Source organism: Danio rerio, chromosome 23 (genome assembly GCF_052040795.2).
Source record: "Danio rerio strain M-AB ecotype USA chromosome 23, GRCz13ab, whole genome shotgun sequence".
Classification (NCBI taxonomy): domain Eukaryota; kingdom Metazoa; phylum Chordata; class Actinopteri; order Cypriniformes; family Danionidae; genus Danio; species Danio rerio.
The window spans coordinates 49126687-49145000 of record NC_141043.1 but is presented as its reverse complement, the minus strand read 5'-3'; the positions used below and the strand labels follow the sequence as shown (position 1 = coordinate 49145000).

General features: G+C 32.6%; 2 protein-coding genes across 2 annotated transcripts in view; one reads left to right on the top strand and one right to left on the bottom strand.

The window, feature by feature from the left end:
* fhip1ab (FHF complex subunit HOOK interacting protein 1Ab) overlaps positions 1 to 18314 on the top strand; it is a 445665-nt gene that overhangs the window by 396308 nt on the left and 31043 nt on the right. The window lies entirely within an intron of this gene.
* The window catches only part of cfi (complement factor I), a 29112-nt gene that overhangs the window by 10002 nt on the left and 796 nt on the right, over positions 1 to 18314 (bottom strand). Inside the window, exons 2-6 of the mRNA XM_087307879.1 lie at positions 14381 to 15014; positions 9757 to 9910; positions 8731 to 8918; positions 3271 to 3378; positions 2957 to 3067 (exon numbers count right to left, since the gene is read on the bottom strand). Of these exons, the coding sequence (XP_087164005.1) occupies positions 2957 to 3067; positions 3271 to 3378; positions 8731 to 8918; positions 9757 to 9910; positions 14381 to 15014 (1195 nt within the window). The remainder of the gene's footprint in view (positions 1 to 2956; positions 3068 to 3270; positions 3379 to 8730; positions 8919 to 9756; positions 9911 to 14380; positions 15015 to 18314) is intronic.

The window sequence follows — 18314 nt, the reverse complement described above, 5'->3', positions numbered from 1 at the left end:
AACGTGTTTGAAATGTTTTTCGTTAAAATCTTCACAGCTTAAATAAACATATGTTAAATTTCAGGACCTACAAATACAAACACTGCAATTCAAGTCATTAAAATGCAAGAACTTGTTAATACGGTGTGTTATTTTTTTCAGTTTGAGCTTTTTAATTCAATACTTTTGGCATTGATGTTGTTCCATACAGACTTCACTGTCAGCCATCAAGCTTTATTTATTTTCCTGTAGTTTCCAGCTTTTTTCTCTCTTTAAGTCTGACTTTATTACGCTTTATTAATTGTTGGGTTGTTAGTCTTAGGTTAGTGTTGTTTATTTGTTGGAAAACGTGAGTTTTGAATCTTTGTGACACATGATTTTGTTTGATTTGTTTTGTTTTTGTTGTAATAAATATATTAGTTAGAAAACTGGATTCATGTGTACTCTTTATGTTGCATTCCCTGGATGGATTAATTCTTTTGTGTTTGAAAAAAAGGGTTCGTAACATAAATTGGGGGCTCGATTGAGATTGTTTATTTTGAACAGACATTGAGGAAAGCTTCGGATAGGTAGAGTAAATTGGGGGGGGGGGGGGGGTCACAATGATTTACTATTTGTTATTTTTCTTTATTATTTTAGTTTGTTATTTTTAAAGGAAGAGCCATAGCAACCTCTGAAGACTAGAAAGGTCTTTAGTTAGTTTTGAGCAGGAAGGTTTAGGGCCGGGGTTGTTTGTCTAATGCTTAGTCATGGCGTTCGGCCTACAAAACGCACCAGCCTTCAGCTCCTTTCACACAGTGATACTGGTAAATATCCGGAAGCTTTCCGGAACGACTTTACCGGTATTTTCAAAAAGAGCCTGTTCACTCATACAGACCTTTCCGGAAAATTGCCGGTAATTTTAGTGTCAGAATGTTTGCCTTTGTTTGGATCAGCCCACAACCAATAATATTTCAGCACCCTGGGTTGCCAGATGCTTGAAATCAGTGTATTTCGGTTCAATCTCAAAGGCATTTAGTGCATGCGGATGCCACTGAAAAATGTACCCCTGGAGGATATAACTTCCCGTGTTATAAAAATACACGTGAGGTGGTTTTAATTAGCAAAAAATAATACTTTATTTTATATACTTTGAAAAATAATACAAAATGCTCAATTGTCAGGCAGGCTCACCTTAGTGTCATCAATCTGGCAACTTAAATTTGCATCCAGTTGTTGGAGGGGTTAAGTGAACAAAAACTACAAAATTTTGGATTGTAATGCCTAGTTCCACCACTAGATGTCAATCCTATATTGACCATTAGTGCATATGCAGATGTACTTTTAGTTTTCAGTAACCCAGTTACTGAGGCGCTATGATGAATTGTGTGCCATTACAAAATCGCAGTGTTTAAGGTCTGTATTGAATTGTTTTTGTTTTGGACTTATTTAAAAATGATGGCAACATTTTGGAATATGAAGAATTTTTGACATTGTATAACTTCCCTTTGCCAGCTAAATCCTTCAACTGTGTTATAAAGAGTTTGTCACAAAGTTATGTGCATTTATTTAAAACGTTTCTTTACTTTAATGAGAGGGAAACAATTATGCCTTAACTTTTTTTTGGATGGAGTGTCTTTTTTTTTGGATAAAAAATGTGACAACAGACATGTCAGACGATTGCTACATTACTCTGTATAAACCTCCCCAAGATGTACATTTTTCTGGACCAATTTTTCTGATTGCATTCAATGGAAGAGAGCATGGTTATTACCTGAGAAATTCAGCATATCCAGCAAAAGAAGAGAGATACATTTTAAGATCTTGCATAATGTTTATCCTACAAATTCCCACATTGCTAATTATTTTGATATATCTAATTTGTGTACTTTCTGCAATATACATGAAGAGACTTTATTTCACTTATTCTATAGTTGCACTCATTAAACATCTTTGGAATAACATTATTTTTTATTTATCGTCCTTATTTAAACATGATTTAAATTTGTCAATAATAGATATGTTTCTGTACTGTTCGGGTGATGATCCTGCTCTCGATCTTACTGTTAATTTTTTTGTGTTACACTGTCAATTTTTATACACAAAAATAAGTTCCTAAAAACAAAACCAGTATTCAATACTTTCCTTGTTGAAATTTCATACAATATAAGCTTATGATAATTCATTTTTTTTGTTGGCTTAATCCCTTTATTAATCCGGGGTCACCACAGCGGAATGAACCACCAAATTATCCAACAAGTTTTTACGCAGCAGATGCCCTTCCAGCCGCAACCCATCTCTGGGAAACACCCACACACACACACACTCATACACTATGGACAATTTAGCCAACCCAATTCACCTGTACCACATGTGTTTGGACTGTGGGGGAAACCGGAGCACCCGGAGGAAACCCACGTGAAGGCAGGGAGAACATGCAAACTCCACACAGAAACACCAACTGAGCCGAGGTTCGAACCAGCGACCTTCTTGCTGTGAGGCAATAGCACTACCTACTGCGCCACTGCCTCACCTGAAGCTTATGATCATCTTTTTTCTTAATGATTAAGGCTTTGTCAGTTTTTTTCTCTCCCTCTCTTCTTTCTTATTTTTTTATTATTGTATTTTTTCTTCGATGCAGTGATGTTATTATTCTTGTAATAAATAAAAAAAGAAGTATTGCATTAAATTACACTGTCCCGTGCCATGTCTTTAAAATATTAAAGTGTATATTACTCCAGTATATTCAACGGTCTTTTATCTCATTTTATGCTTGATCAACTAAATATATGCTGAAGTCTATTCAACTGATTATATTGTCATTACATGACAACATCGATGCTGTAAAAGGAACTGTATAAAATTGAATATAGTCACATTAACCGTTCACCAGAAGTTTATCGTTAGGGAACAAAACACTAGCTGTGCATATAGCCCATTTTTGTGTTGACTTTGGAATTAGTAGAAGTGAAACTGAAGTGTTTAGTGTTTTACTGACCCTCCAGCTCGTCTTCTCCACCCAGACAGTCTCTGACTCCGTCTCGGACAGCGTGACGAGGTATACACACTCCTGACGGACACCAAAACGCGTTGGTTTTTTTTTGACAGTCTTCACAAAACAAACACAGACACAAACAGGTCAGGATTAGCAGGACGCTCCATGACAGCACCATACTGGACGGCTGCTTCTCACTCAGGGCAGGTTATGTACAAAGAAAGAATGTCAATCAAAGTGTTTCTGTTTTTATCAACGGTGATTATCTTAGTTTTACATATTGTAATCTATCTTCAATACTTGACAAAAAGACTCACCCTGGCAGCACATTTCATCACTGTTGTCTCCACAGTCGTCAATACCATCGCAAAGTTTTCCATAGTTTACATATTTCCCATTCACACAGCGAAACTTCATACTTTGCTCTGCACACAGATAACACATTACATTATGTAATCAAACAAAGTAATCTAAACGTATTTAATAAAAGTAATTTAATTGTAATCCAAATGTAGTTAGATTATATTAAAATAAAGTAATCTAAATGTAATCCAGACGTTGCCTGATCATGTTACCATAAAAGTAATTTCAATTGAATCCAAATGTGGTCAAATAATGTTACAATAATCTAAAGGTAATCCAAATGTAGTTAGATCATATTACCATAAATTAATTTATTGTAATCCAAAAGTAATCAGATTATGTTACCATAAAAGTAATTTAAATGTAATCAAAAAGTAGTCAGATTATGTTAAAATAAAGCAATCCAAATGTAGTCTGATCATGTCATCCTAAAAGTAATCTAAATTTAATCCAAAAGTAGTCGGAGTGTTATCATAAAAGTAATCTAAATGTAATCCAAAAGTAGTCTGTGTTATCATTAAAGTAATGTAAATGTAATCCAAAAGCAGACAAATTATGTAAAATAATCTAAATGTAATCCAAATGTAATCTGATCATGTTACAATAAAATTAATTTAATTGTAATCCAAAAATAATTTAGATTTAATCCAGAAGTCGTCAGATTACATTTATCATAAAATAATTTAAATGTGAACAAAAGTAATCTAATTATGTTACTATAAAACTAGTCAGATTACATTACCTTAAATGCGATTGAAATGTATTCAAAACGTAGTCCGATTAGTTTTCGTAAAGGTAATTTAATTGTAATCCAAAAGTAGTCAGATTATGTTGAACTAAAGTAATCTAAATGTAATCCAAATGTAGTCTGATCGTGTTATCACAAAAGTAATCTAAATGTAATCCAAAAGTAGTCAGATTATGTTATCTTAAAAGTAATCTAAATATAATCCAAAAGAAGTCTGATCGTGTTATCAAATTAATTTAATTGTAATCCAAAAGTGGTCAGATTACGTTAAAATAAAGCAATCAAATTGTAATCCAAATGAAGTCTAATCATGTTACCATAAAACTAATTTAATTGTAATCCAAAAGTAGTCTGATTACGTTTACCATAAAAGTAGTCAGATTACATTATCATTAAAGTTATTTAAATGTAATCCAAAAGTAGTCAGATTATGCTAAAATAATGTAAATGTAATCCAAAAGTAGTCATCTTATGTTAAAGTAGTCTAAATGTAATCCAAAAGTAGTCAGATTATGTTAAAATAATCTAAATGTAATCCAAAAGTAGTCAGATTATGTTAAAATAATCTAAATGTAATCCAAAAGTTGTCAGATTATGTTAAAATAAGGTAAATGTAATCCAAATGTAGTCTGATTATGTTAAAATAAGGTCATGTAAATGTAATCCAAAAGTAGTCAGCTTATGTTAAAGTAATCTAAATGTAATCCAAAAGTAGTCAGATTATGTTAAAGTAATCTAAATGTAATCCAAGAGTAGTCAGCTTATGTTAAAGTAATGTAAAAGTAATCCAAAAGTAGTCAGATTATGTTAAAATAATGTAATTGTAATCCAAGAGTAGTCAGCTTATGTTAAAGTAATCTAAATGTAATCCAAAAGTAGTCTGATTATGTTAAAATAATGCAAATGTAATTCAAAAGTAGTCAGATTATGTTAAACTAAAGTAATCTAAATGTAATCCAAATGTAGTCTGATCGTGTTATCACAAAAGTAATCTAAATGTAATCCAAAAGTAGTCAGATTATGTTATCTTAAAAGTAATCTAAATATAATCCAAAAGAAGTCTGATCGTGTTATCAAATTAATTTAATTGTAATCCAAAAGTGGTCAGATTACGTTAAAATAAAGCAATCAAATTGTAATCCAAATGAAGTCTGATCATGTTACCATAAAACTAATTTAATTGTAATCCAAAAGTAGTCTGATTACGTTTACCATAAAAGTAGTCAGATTACATTATCATTAAAGTTATTTAAATGTAATCCAAAAGTAGTCAGATTATGCTAAAATAATGTAAATGTAATCCAAAAGTAGTCATCTTATGTTAAAGTAGTCTAAATGTAATCCAAAAGTAGTCATCTTATGTTAAAGTAGTCTAAATGTTATCCAAAAGTAGTCAGATTATGTTAAAATAATCTAAATGTAATCCAAAAGTAGTCAGATTATGTTAAAATAATCTAAATGTAATCCAAAAGTAGTCAGATTATGTTAAAATAATCTAAATGTAATCCAAAAGTAGTCAGATTATGTTAAAATAATCTAAATGTAATCCAAAAGTAGTCAGATTATGTTAAAATAAGGTAAATGTAATTCAAAAGTAGTCAGATTATGTTAAAATAATCTAAATGTAATCCAAAAGTAGTCAGATTATGTTAAAATAAGGTAAATGTAATTCAAAAGTAGTCAGATTATGTTAAAATAATCTAAATGTAATCCAAAAGTAGTCAGATTATGTTAAAATAATCTAAATGTAATCCAAAAGTTGTCAGATTATGTTAAAATAAGGTAAATGTAATCCAAATGTAGTCTGATTATGTTAAAATAAGGTCATGTAAATGTAATCTAAAAGTAGTCAGCTAATGTTAAAGTAATCTAAATGTAATCCAAAAGTAGTCAGATTATGTTAAAATAATGTAATTGTAATCCAAGAGTAGTCAGCTTATGTTAAAGTAATCTAAATGTAATCCAAAAGTAGTCTGATTATGTTAAAATAATGCAAATGTAATTCAAAAGTAGTCAGATTATGTTAAACTAAAGTAATCTAAATGTAATCCAAATGTAGTCTGATCGTGTTATCACAAAAGTAATCTAAATGTAATCCAAAAGTAGTCAGATTATGTTATCTTAAAAGTAATCTAAATATAATCCAAAAGAAGTCTGATCGTGTTATCAAATTAATTTAATTGTAATCCAAAAGTGGTCAGATTATGTTAAAATAAAGCAATCAAATTGTAATCTAAATGAAGTCTGATCATGTTACCATAAAACTAATTTAATTGTAATCCAAAAGTAGTCTGATTATGTTTACCATAAAAGTAGTCAGATTACATTATCATTAAAGTTATTTAAATGTAATCCAAAAGTAGTCAGATTATGCTAAAATAATGTAAATGTAATCCAAAAGTAGTCATCTTATGATAAAGTAGTCTAAATGTAATCCAAAAGTAGTCATCTTATGTTAAAGTAGTCTAAATGTAATCCAAAAGTAGTTATCTTATGTTAAAGTAGTCTAAATGTTATCCAAAAGTAGTCAGATTATGTTAAAATAATCTAAATGTAAACCAAAAGTAGTCAGATTACGTTAAAATAATCTAAATGTAATCCAAAAGTAGTCAGATTATGTTAAAATAATCTAAATGTAATCCAAAAGTAGTCAGATTATGTTAAAATAATCTAAATGTAATCCAAAAGTAGTCAGATTATGTTAAAATAAGGTAAATGTAATTCAAAAGTAGTCAGATTATGTTAAAATAATCTAAATGTAATCCAAAAGTAGTCAGATTATGTTAAAATAAGGTAAATGTAATTCAAAAGTAGTCAGATTATGTTAAAATAATCTAAATGTAATCCAAAAGTAGTCAGATTATGTTAAAATAATCTAAATGTAATCCAAAAGTTGTCAGATTATGTTAAAATAATCTAAATGTAATCCAAATGTAGTCTGATTATGTTAAAATAAGGTCATGTAAATGTAATCCAAAAGTAGTCAGCTTATGTTAAAGTAATCTAAATGTAATCCAAAAGTAGTCAGATTATGTTAAAGTAATCTAAATGTAATCCGAGAGTAGTCAGCTTATGTTAAAGTAATGTAAATGTAATCCAAAAGTAGTCAGATTATGTTAAAATAATGTAATTGTAATCCAAGAGTAGTCAGCTTATGTTAAAGTAATCTAAATGTAATCCAAAAGTAGTCTGATTATGTTAAAATAATGCAAATGTAATTCAAAAGTAGTCAGATTATGTTAAACTAAAGTAATCTAAATGTAATCCAAATGTAGTCTGATCGTGTTATCACAAAAGTAATCTAAATGTAATCCAAAAGTAGTCAGATTATGTTATCTTAAAAGTAATCTAAATATAATCCAAAAGAAGTCTGATCGTGTTATCAAATTAATTTAATTGTAATCCAAAAGTGGTCAGATTACGTTAAAATAAAGCAATCAAATTGTAATCCAAATGAAGTCTGATCATGTTACCATAAAACTAATTTAATTGTAATCCAAAAGTAGTCTGATTACGTTTACCATAAAAGTAGTCAGATTACATTATCATTAAAGTTATTTAAATGTAATCCAAAAGTAGTCAAATTATGTTAAAGTAATCTAAATGTAATCCAAAAGTAGTTAGATTATGTTAAAATAATGTAAATGTAATCCAAAAGTAGTCAGATTATGTTAAAATAATGTAAATGTAATCCAAATGTAGTCTGATTATGTTAAAATAATGTAAATGTAATCCAAATGTAGTCTGATTATGTTAAAATAATGTAAATGTAATCCAAATGTAGTCTGATTATGTTAAAATAATGTAAATGTAATCCAAAAGTAGTCAGATAATGTTAAAATAATGTAAATGTAATCCAAATGTAGTCTGATTATGTTAAAATAAGGTCATGTAAATGTAATCCAAAAGTAGTCAGCTTATGTTAAAGTAATCTAAATGTAATCCAAGAGTAGTCATCTTATGTTAAAGTAATCTAAATGTAATCCAAGAGTAGTCATCTTATGTTAAAGTAATCTAAATGTAATCCAAAAGTAGTCAGATTATGTTAAAGTAATCTAAATGTAATCCAAGAGTAGTCAGCTTATGTTAAAGTAATCTAAATGTAATCCAAGAGTAGTCATCTTATGTTAAAGTAATCTAAATGTAATCCAAGAGTAGTCAGCTTATGTTAAAGTAATCTAAATGTAATCCAAGAGTAGTCATCTTATGTTAAAGTAATCTAAATGTAATCCAAGAGTAGTCAGCTTATGTTAAAGTAATCTAAATGTAATCCAAGAGTAGTCATCTTATGTTAAAGTAATCTAAATGTAATCCAAGAGTAGTCAGCTTATGTTAAAGTAATCTAAATGTAATCCAAGAGTAGTCAGTTTATGTTAAAGTAATCTAAATGTAATCCAAAAGTAGTCTGATTATGTTAAAATAATGCAAATGTAATCCAAAAGTAGCCAGATTACATTACCATGAAAGTAATTTGAATGTAATCCAAAAATTGGCTGAATACATTACCATGAATGTGTAATCTGATTGTATTACTGACTACTAATTTTGTTACGCAAATTGTAATCAGATTGAAATTAATAAGTAATCCACTCAGTTACATATTGGATGAGCTGAATGTGTGTAAGTTTAATGGCTGAACTGTATCTTTAAATTTGATGAAATGCACCTTTAGTAGTCTCATTGTAGCAGTTTGCGACGGCCACTTGTTGTTTTTCTTTGATGGGTGTCGGATTATAGATGGTGCATTCGGCCAGCGAGAGCTCAGATCCCGTACAGCGAACTTTCATACACTGATCTGGCCAATCCTCTCCTTCAAGTTCAACATACTGCATTTTAGATGCCCTCTCTGCTCCTCTGAAACAGACAGAATCAGGGTCGTCAAGAGCTGAATTGCTTTGTTAAATTATTAATTAAATGACTAATTAAATTATTTATTATCAATATTTCGATGTGCTCTAAACACCACAGTACAGCAAAGTTTCTTAAATTGTTGTGATTGCAAAAAAAAAGTTATACGAACACATGAAATCAGTAACTGAACGTTAAATGCGTACATTAATCTAATTCCAGCTTGTCTTGTGCAAATGTGTATGCAAGTTTGTGTGTGCGAGAGTGACACTGTGTGTTTCTGAGTGTGTCTTTAGTGTGTGAGTGTATGTGTGTAATTTTGTGTGTCTGCATGTGTTTGTGTCTATATGTTTATTTATATATGTGTGTGTGTGTGTGTGTGTGTATGTATTTGTTTGTGCTGCTATGTGTGTGTGTATGCGTGCCTATGTGTGTGTGCGCAAGCTTGTATTTGTTTGCGTGTTTGTGTGTGTCTGCATGTATGCATGTGTGTATAATCGTGTGTGTAATCTTGCATGTGTGTAATTTTGTGTGTCTATATGCATGAGTGTTTTTGTACAGGTGTGTGTTTGTCTGTGCCAGTGTGTGTACTTATGTGTGTATATATACAGTATGTGTGTAATTTTGTGTGCATTTTTGCATATGGGTAATACTGTGTGTATGCGTGTTTGATTGTGTGTCTATATGTGTGTTTGTGTTGTGTCTGTATGCATATGTGTGTTTTTCTGTTTGTTCAGGTATTGTGTGTGTGTGTGTGTGTGTGTGTGCGTGTGTGTGTGTGTGTGTGTGTGTGTGTGTGTGTGTGTGTGTGTGTGTGTGTGTGTGTGTGTGTGTGTGTGTTCACCTGTAGTATTCTGTAGAGTCGTTTCTGCAGAACACATTAGCAGCAGCTATATTCCACTCGCTGCCGCAGACTAACATCTTTCCCTTCTTGCTGTGAATCTCCAGCACTCGTTTATCCCCAGAGTTTCTGAACGTTGTTTGTACATTCTCATCCGCTGGACACACACAGTGCAGACGCACAGTTACCAGACATTCTGCAAAACCTTATTTAAATACAATTGACAAAACGTCGGCTTATAGTGACTTTAATATAATTCTCAAGCAGTCAGCACAAAAGTCTTGTGTATTAACCCCTGTGTGTACTGTTCAGACTGACTCTCCTGTTTATTATGTTGCTGCTTAACACACACACACACACACACACACACACACACACACACACACACACACACACACACACACGCTATACTTTATATAACCATTGATTAATTTTCTTGTCGGCTTAGTCACTTTATTAATCCGGGGTCGCCACAGCAGAATGAACCGCCAACTTATCCAGCAAGTTTGTTACGCAGTGGATGCCCTTCCAGCCGCAACCCATCTCTGGGAAACATCCACACACACATTCACGGACACGCTCACACAATATGGAAAATTTAGCCTACCCAATTCACCTGTACCGCATGTGTTTGGACTGTGGGGGAAACCGGAGCACCCGGAGGAAACCCACGCGAACATGCAAACTCCACACAGAAGATGCTGTCATGACTTTACAATCAGTAAATGTGCTTATAAAGGAAGTCAATGGAGCAAAAACAGCACCAACATCACCAAAGGGGAGTCAGTCTGAACAGAGTGTGTGGAGTTCATTTCAAAGCATTTTCCTAAAACATGTCAAAATAAAATTTGTCTCCTAAAATCATCACATTTGCTGAAACACAGAGAAAGATGTGGCCAAATGAAGCATCCAAATCAGCCCAGACTGGATGAAAACGACCCAACAGCATTCATTCATTCTTTTTCTTGTCGGCTTAAACCCTTTATTAATTTAGGGTCGCCACAGTGGAATGAACCACCAACTTATCCAGCTTATGTTTTACGCAGAGGATGTACACAACGCACAATTTAGCCAACCCAATTCCCCTGTACCGCATGTGTTTGGACTGTGGGGGAAACCGGAGCACTTGGAGGAAAGCCATGCAAACATGGGGAGAACATGCAAACTCCACACAGAAATGCCAACTGACCCAGACAAAACTCGAACCAGCGACTTTCCTGCTGTGAAGCAACAGCACTATTTAAACAACCTTTACTGTCTGCTGTGTATTTAATACGCTGTAAAGATTATTCTGCGTTATTGAAACATCAAGGAGGACGCAGCAGAGAAAAGTCACTTATAAATTAAAACTTTATTATTTCATGCAACAGCCTTACATTTAAAAGGGAAACATGAGGGCGATCATACGCAAAAAGACCCCAGACTATAAGGCTAGATGTTTTCTTCCCCTTATTTATTTATTTATTTATTTGTTTACGTGTTTGGCGCATGTAACTCGTGTGTGATCGGAAAACTAGTGTAATGACGGCACGCCATCTTTCCCAGACTCGGGGCAAAGTTTGCCTTTCCTTTCACTCCACCCAGAAGCCCCAGCTGGCCCTTCTTGGTCCAAGGTATTCGGCGGGGCGAAAAAGGTCGGCCGCTGGCTATGAGAAAGCCCCGCTTTGGTCCGATTAGGCCCCGGAAGTGACAATGGAAACGCGACTGGCCTTGGCTCGCTCGCTTTAGGCAGGATAGTGGAAATGCGGCTACTGCTCAACCTCCCGGGCGATTGGCCCGGCCCAGCCTGATAAAAGCCCTGGCTCGCACCGGCCCGACAGTGGAAATGCGGCTAATGTCAGAGTTATAGGCCTGAAAGGGAACTTTAATTTTAATTATGAGAACTAAAAGTCTACATTAACCAGAAGCTGCGACCAAATTATTATGATTTTTTGTATTGTGTCATATTTCCTCGAGAAACGAAACATTAAATGAGATAACAGTGGGCGTGGCTTGTTTTTTCTGCTGCAAGCTGATTGGATGTAATAAAGTAGGCGTTTCATTCAGAAAGATGGGGGAAAGTGAGGAGAGTTATTGCAACCTAACAGACTCAGGGGCGCAACTGCACATTTACTGATGGGTATGCGGCTTCAGCTTTTGCGCGCCCCTTCAATCCAACTATATTTTATAACAGGCAAGTGATAAAATGTGGAAAATATTTCCATCAATAAATGAAAGATATTTTTTCATAAAGATATCAATATGCTTCAAAAAATACAGTTTGGCAGTTCTGAACACACCTGAAATAGTGGTAAAAGGTATAATTACATGAAGCATGTTAAGTCGCAAAGAAATGCATCTCATATCACCCCACATTTCTTCTCAGTTTAATTTTCCCTCACTAAATGATTATAGCACCTTGACTAGCCTTGCTTTTGGACTTTTTGTACATTTGTCAAAACAAAATGAAAGACATGAGAGTCCTAAAGGGCAAAAGAACATTGCAGTTACTTCTGACATGCACACTGTGAGAAGTGTAAGGTCTGTCTCTGCAAGAACAATTGACTGAAACTGCTAAAAGTGAAATAAAAAAGACTGTCAAATGTTTAATGTAAAAAACAGAACAAACAAATGTTCTATTTAATTGAAATGTTATAACTTTGTTTGTAGCTAAAAGTAAAATAGTTTTGAGCTAAGAAGTTAGCAAAAGGCCTGATGAATCAATATGATGCATAATAAATTCATAAAAACATGTATGTGGTATGTAAAATGGGGGGGAGGGGTGGAATGATTTTTTTATTTAATAAAATACAATATTATACACGTATAAAATGCTAAATAAACATTTTTAACAAAAATATTTATATATTATTTGAAACTTTTATTATGGATAATTTCAAAAATAGTTTTGGCACAATGGCGCCCCCCATGTGTGGTGCCCCATGCACCACATATATATCCAGCTGCAGGCCCGCAGAACCACACACGTTTTAGGCACACACAATCTAGGCAAACCATATATGGTTATGACAGATGTTAATGTTATAAACGTCTTTTTGAACATCGTCATCGATATATTTTGATATATATGATTAATAAATATTGTACTCAATAAACAATAGTGTTTACTTTATTTCACAATTATTGGGATCGAGACAGCCGAATGGGGAGCATTGATTTCGATCGCCATTTAATATAATAGAGGGAACAGTTTTTAATCAGTCATTATAGCTGATCAGTCATTATTATCTGACAATAATATGGCAGATACTCGTTTGCTGGCCTTGCTGAATGATCTCATTTGGACAGGTTTAATTTATATAATGGATTAATTTATGAAGAAAGAAATAATAGCAAGTTAATATAGGCAATAATAAATTATATGTTATAAAAATATTTTTACATGTAACAAATGTATAACACTATATTAATATTTACTCAAACTATTTAATGGTGTTTATTAGCTTAATTTTCTAATAACCTTTTAATTAATGATTTCCCACATTTGATACTGTAGTAATTTATAGTAAGCAATAAATTGTTTTTAAACCAAAATTGACTATTTGACTATTTGAACAAATTGACTATTTATAATAAAAAATCATAAGTAAATTTATATATATATATATATATATATATATATATATATATATATATATATATATATATATATATATATATATATACATACATACATACATACATACATACATACACACACACACACACACACACACACACACACACACACACACACACACACACACACACATATATATATATATATATATATATATATATATATATATATATGTATATATATATCTTTAACAGCTTTGACAGTTTAGTAAAAAATAGTAGTTTATGTATAAACTTATAATTATAATAAGGTAAGATAATCAGTTTATAACTATATATATATATATATATATATATATATATATATATATATATATATTGTTTAAATGATTAACTAGTAGAATAATTTATTTTAAAGTGACATATTATTGTTTGCTTTTTATATTTTACAACAAAGTGATTTTAACCAAGTATGATAATATTAAGATCCTGAATTAGTTCATTACACTTAATCCAACAATTAGACCGTCTATAATGTTTTCTGTGTTTATGTGGACACATGAATAAAGTCAGAAGTGTATTTAACCAATTATTTGTATTTACATAATTTGAGTTCAGAAACTGCAGAGATGCTAAAATGATCGTTACGATATAATAATAATAATAATAATAATAATGACTGAAATGGGAAACCATATTTGTGAAATTCAATAGGTGGCGAAAATGCTAAAGATTTAGTTACCATATATGGTTTGCCTAAATCGTAGATTGTGTGTGCCTAAAACGTGTGTGGTTCTGCGGGCCTGCAGCTGGATATTATTGGCTGAACAGACTCCTGCTGCTCACCATTTCTGTTGTCAAAACTGACAGCTGGAGGGGCGTGGCCCTAATCTGAGAATTGAACTCAAAACAAACAGGAAGTGCATTTGCAGATTTCAGATTTCAACAAACTCATTTTTCTTAATGATATGCACAGGTGAATTGTTCAGCACGAAACTAGCATTGTGAGCTAGCAACATCAACATGATTAGCTTTGGTGTCATGTGTATTTTAAAGGTTGACGTCTTACTTTTGCAGGTTCTGCTGAAGTGTGAGAAAGTGGGTTTGTTGGCTCTGCAGGCGATGGCGTTGGTCTGACACATGGAGTAAAACTCGGCTCCGTCCAGTGTGCACGCGTGTGTGTCCTGCCGAGGACACTTATAGGGCATCTGACACACACACACTCCCGCTATACACCTCCTCCAGGGCGGACAGAACACTTTCGAGCAGGACAGACGGGTGTAGTTCTGCTGCTCACATTGGGGCGGACCCCAGAAAAAATCCTCTTTTGTGGATTTGGGTTCAGGTTTTGTTGGTCTGGGTTCAGGTTTTGTGGGTTTGGTTCCAGTTTCTTTGGGCTTTGCTTGTCCTTTTTCAGGTGTATTGGCCGGGTTTTGCTGTGAGTTTGTGTTTGGACTTTCTGTTGTACTCTTGATATCTGAATCAGTTGTTTCCTCCACGTCTGATCTTTGATCTGCATCTGATTCTGATTTTGGCTCTAAATTCGGATCTGATTTTGGTTTAGAAAGTCTGTTTGCACCTTTCTCCAAATTTACATCTGGTGTTTGTTCAACCGCAGCTTCTGGATTTGTTTCTGGAGGAATTTTAGGTTTGGTGACGTCTTGTTTCTGCTGAGTTGTGATGGGTTCTGCTTTCTCCAGACTCTAAAAACAGTTTCAAGAGTTCACACTTAGCTGATGATTAATTATAAAAGCTTGTTTGGCATGCTGTCCCGGGAGAGAGCCCTGAGCTCATGAGATCCTCGAGCCCAGGGCTCCCTCCCGTTGCAAGGCGGGAGGGGAGTTTGAGCTCAGGTAGATCTCGAGAACTCCTCTGCTGTAGCAAGTGAATGCTCTTGAAATTAATTACTAACTAGAAGCGTGTCTATGTTGACAATTTGGATTGTTCAATTGACATAATTGCATGTTCTTAGGCGGTGGGAGGAAACCGGGGAACCCGGGGGAAACCCACGTGAGCACGGGGAGAAGTGCAAACTCCACACAGAAATGTCTGCTAGTTTTGGTAAAGCCAGGAACCAGAGACATTCTTGTTGTGAGTGCTAGGCACTGGGCCACCGTGTCACCCGTCTAAGAAGGAGGCGTAGGGGAGGAAGGGGGGACTCTTCAAAACAAACATAGCAATGGAATAAACCCCAGGGTATTTATAGTAGTTTAGGAGTCATCTGATTGGACCGTAGTGAATTAGATAATGCGGGTCAGCTGCTCGCAATCATAAGCACGTGATCCTCTCGAAATTTATTTATACATAAACTTCACTTAAATGAATGTACAATTTAGAACTTATTCATGTAGTTCTGAGTTTACATCTCACAATTTTCATCTTGTTAATCAGAATTCTGAGTTTTCATCTCGCAATTGAATTGTTTGATTGTAATTCTGAGTTTACATCTTGCAGTTTTTACCTTGTCCTCGTTATTCTCAGTTTACACTTCGCGATTTTGACTGACTTTTTTCATCGTAATTGTACGTGTACGTCTCACGATTGTTACTTTTCTTTCATTCGGACTTCACGTCTTGCAAATTCTTATTTTTTCCTCATAATTCTGGGTTTATGTCTCACAATTCGCACCTTTTTAATCAGAATTTTAAGTTTGCCTCATATTTCAAATTTTTTCAGATTTGTTTTGCTTACATCTCATAGCTCCGACTTTTCTTGTTTCTTTTTTGCTCATATTTCTGAGTTTACGTCTTGTGAGTTTTACTTTTTTCTTGTAATTTTGAGTTTACTTCTCGCAAATACATATTTTCTTTGTAATTCTCAGTTTACATTTAAAAATTTTGACTTTTTTTTAATTTGCAAGAGTTTACGTCTTGCAAATAAAGTTCCTCATAATTCTTAAATTACGTTTCGCAATTCTGACATTTTTTCCTTGTAAAAATGTACATCTCATGATTTTTTACTTTTTCCCTCGTAATTCTCAGTTTACATCCCGCCATTCTGACTTTTAATAGTAATTCTGAGTTTACGTCTCGCAAATAATATTTTTCGTGTAATTCTCGGTTTACGTCTCGTCATTCTGACTTTTCATCGTAATTCTGAGTTTACGTCTCGCAAATAATATTTTCCTCGTAATTCTCAATTCACGTCTCGCCATTCTAACTTTTAGTAGTAATTCTGAGTTTACGTCTCGCAAATAATATTTTCCTCGTAATTCTCAGTTTACGTCTCCTCATTCTGATTTTTTATAATTATTCTGTTTACATCTCGCAAATAATATTTTTCGCGTAATTCTCGGTTTACGTCTTGTCATTCTGACTTTTCATCGTAATTCTGAGTTTACGTCTCGTAAATAATATTTTCTTTGTAATTCTCAGTTCACGTCTCGCCATTCTAACTTTTACTAGTAATTCTGAGTTTACGTCTTGTGAGTGATATTTTCCTCGAATTTCTCAGTTTACGTTTCGCCATTCTGATTTTTCATAGTAATTCTGAGTTTACGTCTCGCAAATAATATTGTCCCTATAATTATCAGTTTACGTCTAGCCATTCTGACTTTTACTAGTAATTCTGAGTTTGTCTCGCAATTATTTTCCTCGAATTTCACAGTTTACGTCTCGCCATTCTGACCTTTTCTATAAATTCTGAGTTCACGTCTCATAAATATTATTTTCCTCGAATTTCTCCGTTTACGTCTCATGATTTTTGCTTTTCCTCCCAACACAATCTCATGGCAATTCATAACTTTTAGATTTAGTGGCTATTTTGTATGAATTCGTGTGATCTTATTCGTACGATTTAGTACAATTTGTTCACCTCCCAATGAAAGTTGTGTTTAGGGGTTAATATATTATTAGATAAATAATTAAATAAATAAAGGGACTAAGCCGAAAAGAAAATAATTGAATGAATGAACTATTTAATAGAAATATTTTTGCTATGCTTTCTAACATCCCTACCTTAAATAAATAGTGTTTATCGCCATTCACATGGACGGATCATTACTATTACCTTGCTGTACAACTACTATAGTAAGTAAGAACTACTTACATCAGCTAAATAAAAACGTAAAAATGGACCTAATATAAATGTAAACCTCATTCATTTATTTATTTATTCATTCATTCATTCATTTATTTAAACAGCTAAAATTAAATTGAAAAACAATTAAAGCATTACTATAACTACGTAATAGAAATATGCCATCAAAACTCAATTCATACACTGTAGAAAAATTATAAAGAACTGCAAAAAAGAGGATGAGCTGAATTTCATCACACAAAGTTGTTACAAAACACATTTTGACACACAGATGACTTTACAAAAATAAACGCTGATGCAAACCTGAAACTCCATCATTAAACCTTTAACAATCAAACAATAATCAACAAATTCTACTATTTAAACACATTTAAGCCATTAAATCTGGCATTTCTGCAGTGCTACAGTCTCCAAATACATTTCAGTAAACACACAGGATATCATAGTATTTAATACTAACAATAAAATGCAATACTTATTTGTAATGAATAATATATTATAATCTATTTTAATAACAACAATAATAGAAAATTATACATAATATTAATTATATAATAGATAGTAAACAAAGATATATGATTAATCATGGCTGATCTACTATCAAGAGATCTTTTTTGTCCATATTTATATTTATTTTTCCAACAAGCCAAGATACAAGCATATTAAAAACACCTCATATTTTTTAACCATCATTATCATTATTATTTTGTGCATCTTTGATCATTATAAAAGTAAATATGTCTTTTAATGCATACAGTTGAAGGCAAATTAATCAACTTCAATTTTTTTTTTTATAGTTTTTCCAGATTTTCACAGTATTGCGTATATATTTTGTTGTAATCTTATGTGACAAAAAAAAAGTAAAAATTGCTGTGGTCAATATTATTAGCCCCCCATTAAAAGTATTATTATGTTATAAATTTAAAAAATATTATATTAGGTATTTAAAATATAAATTATTATTA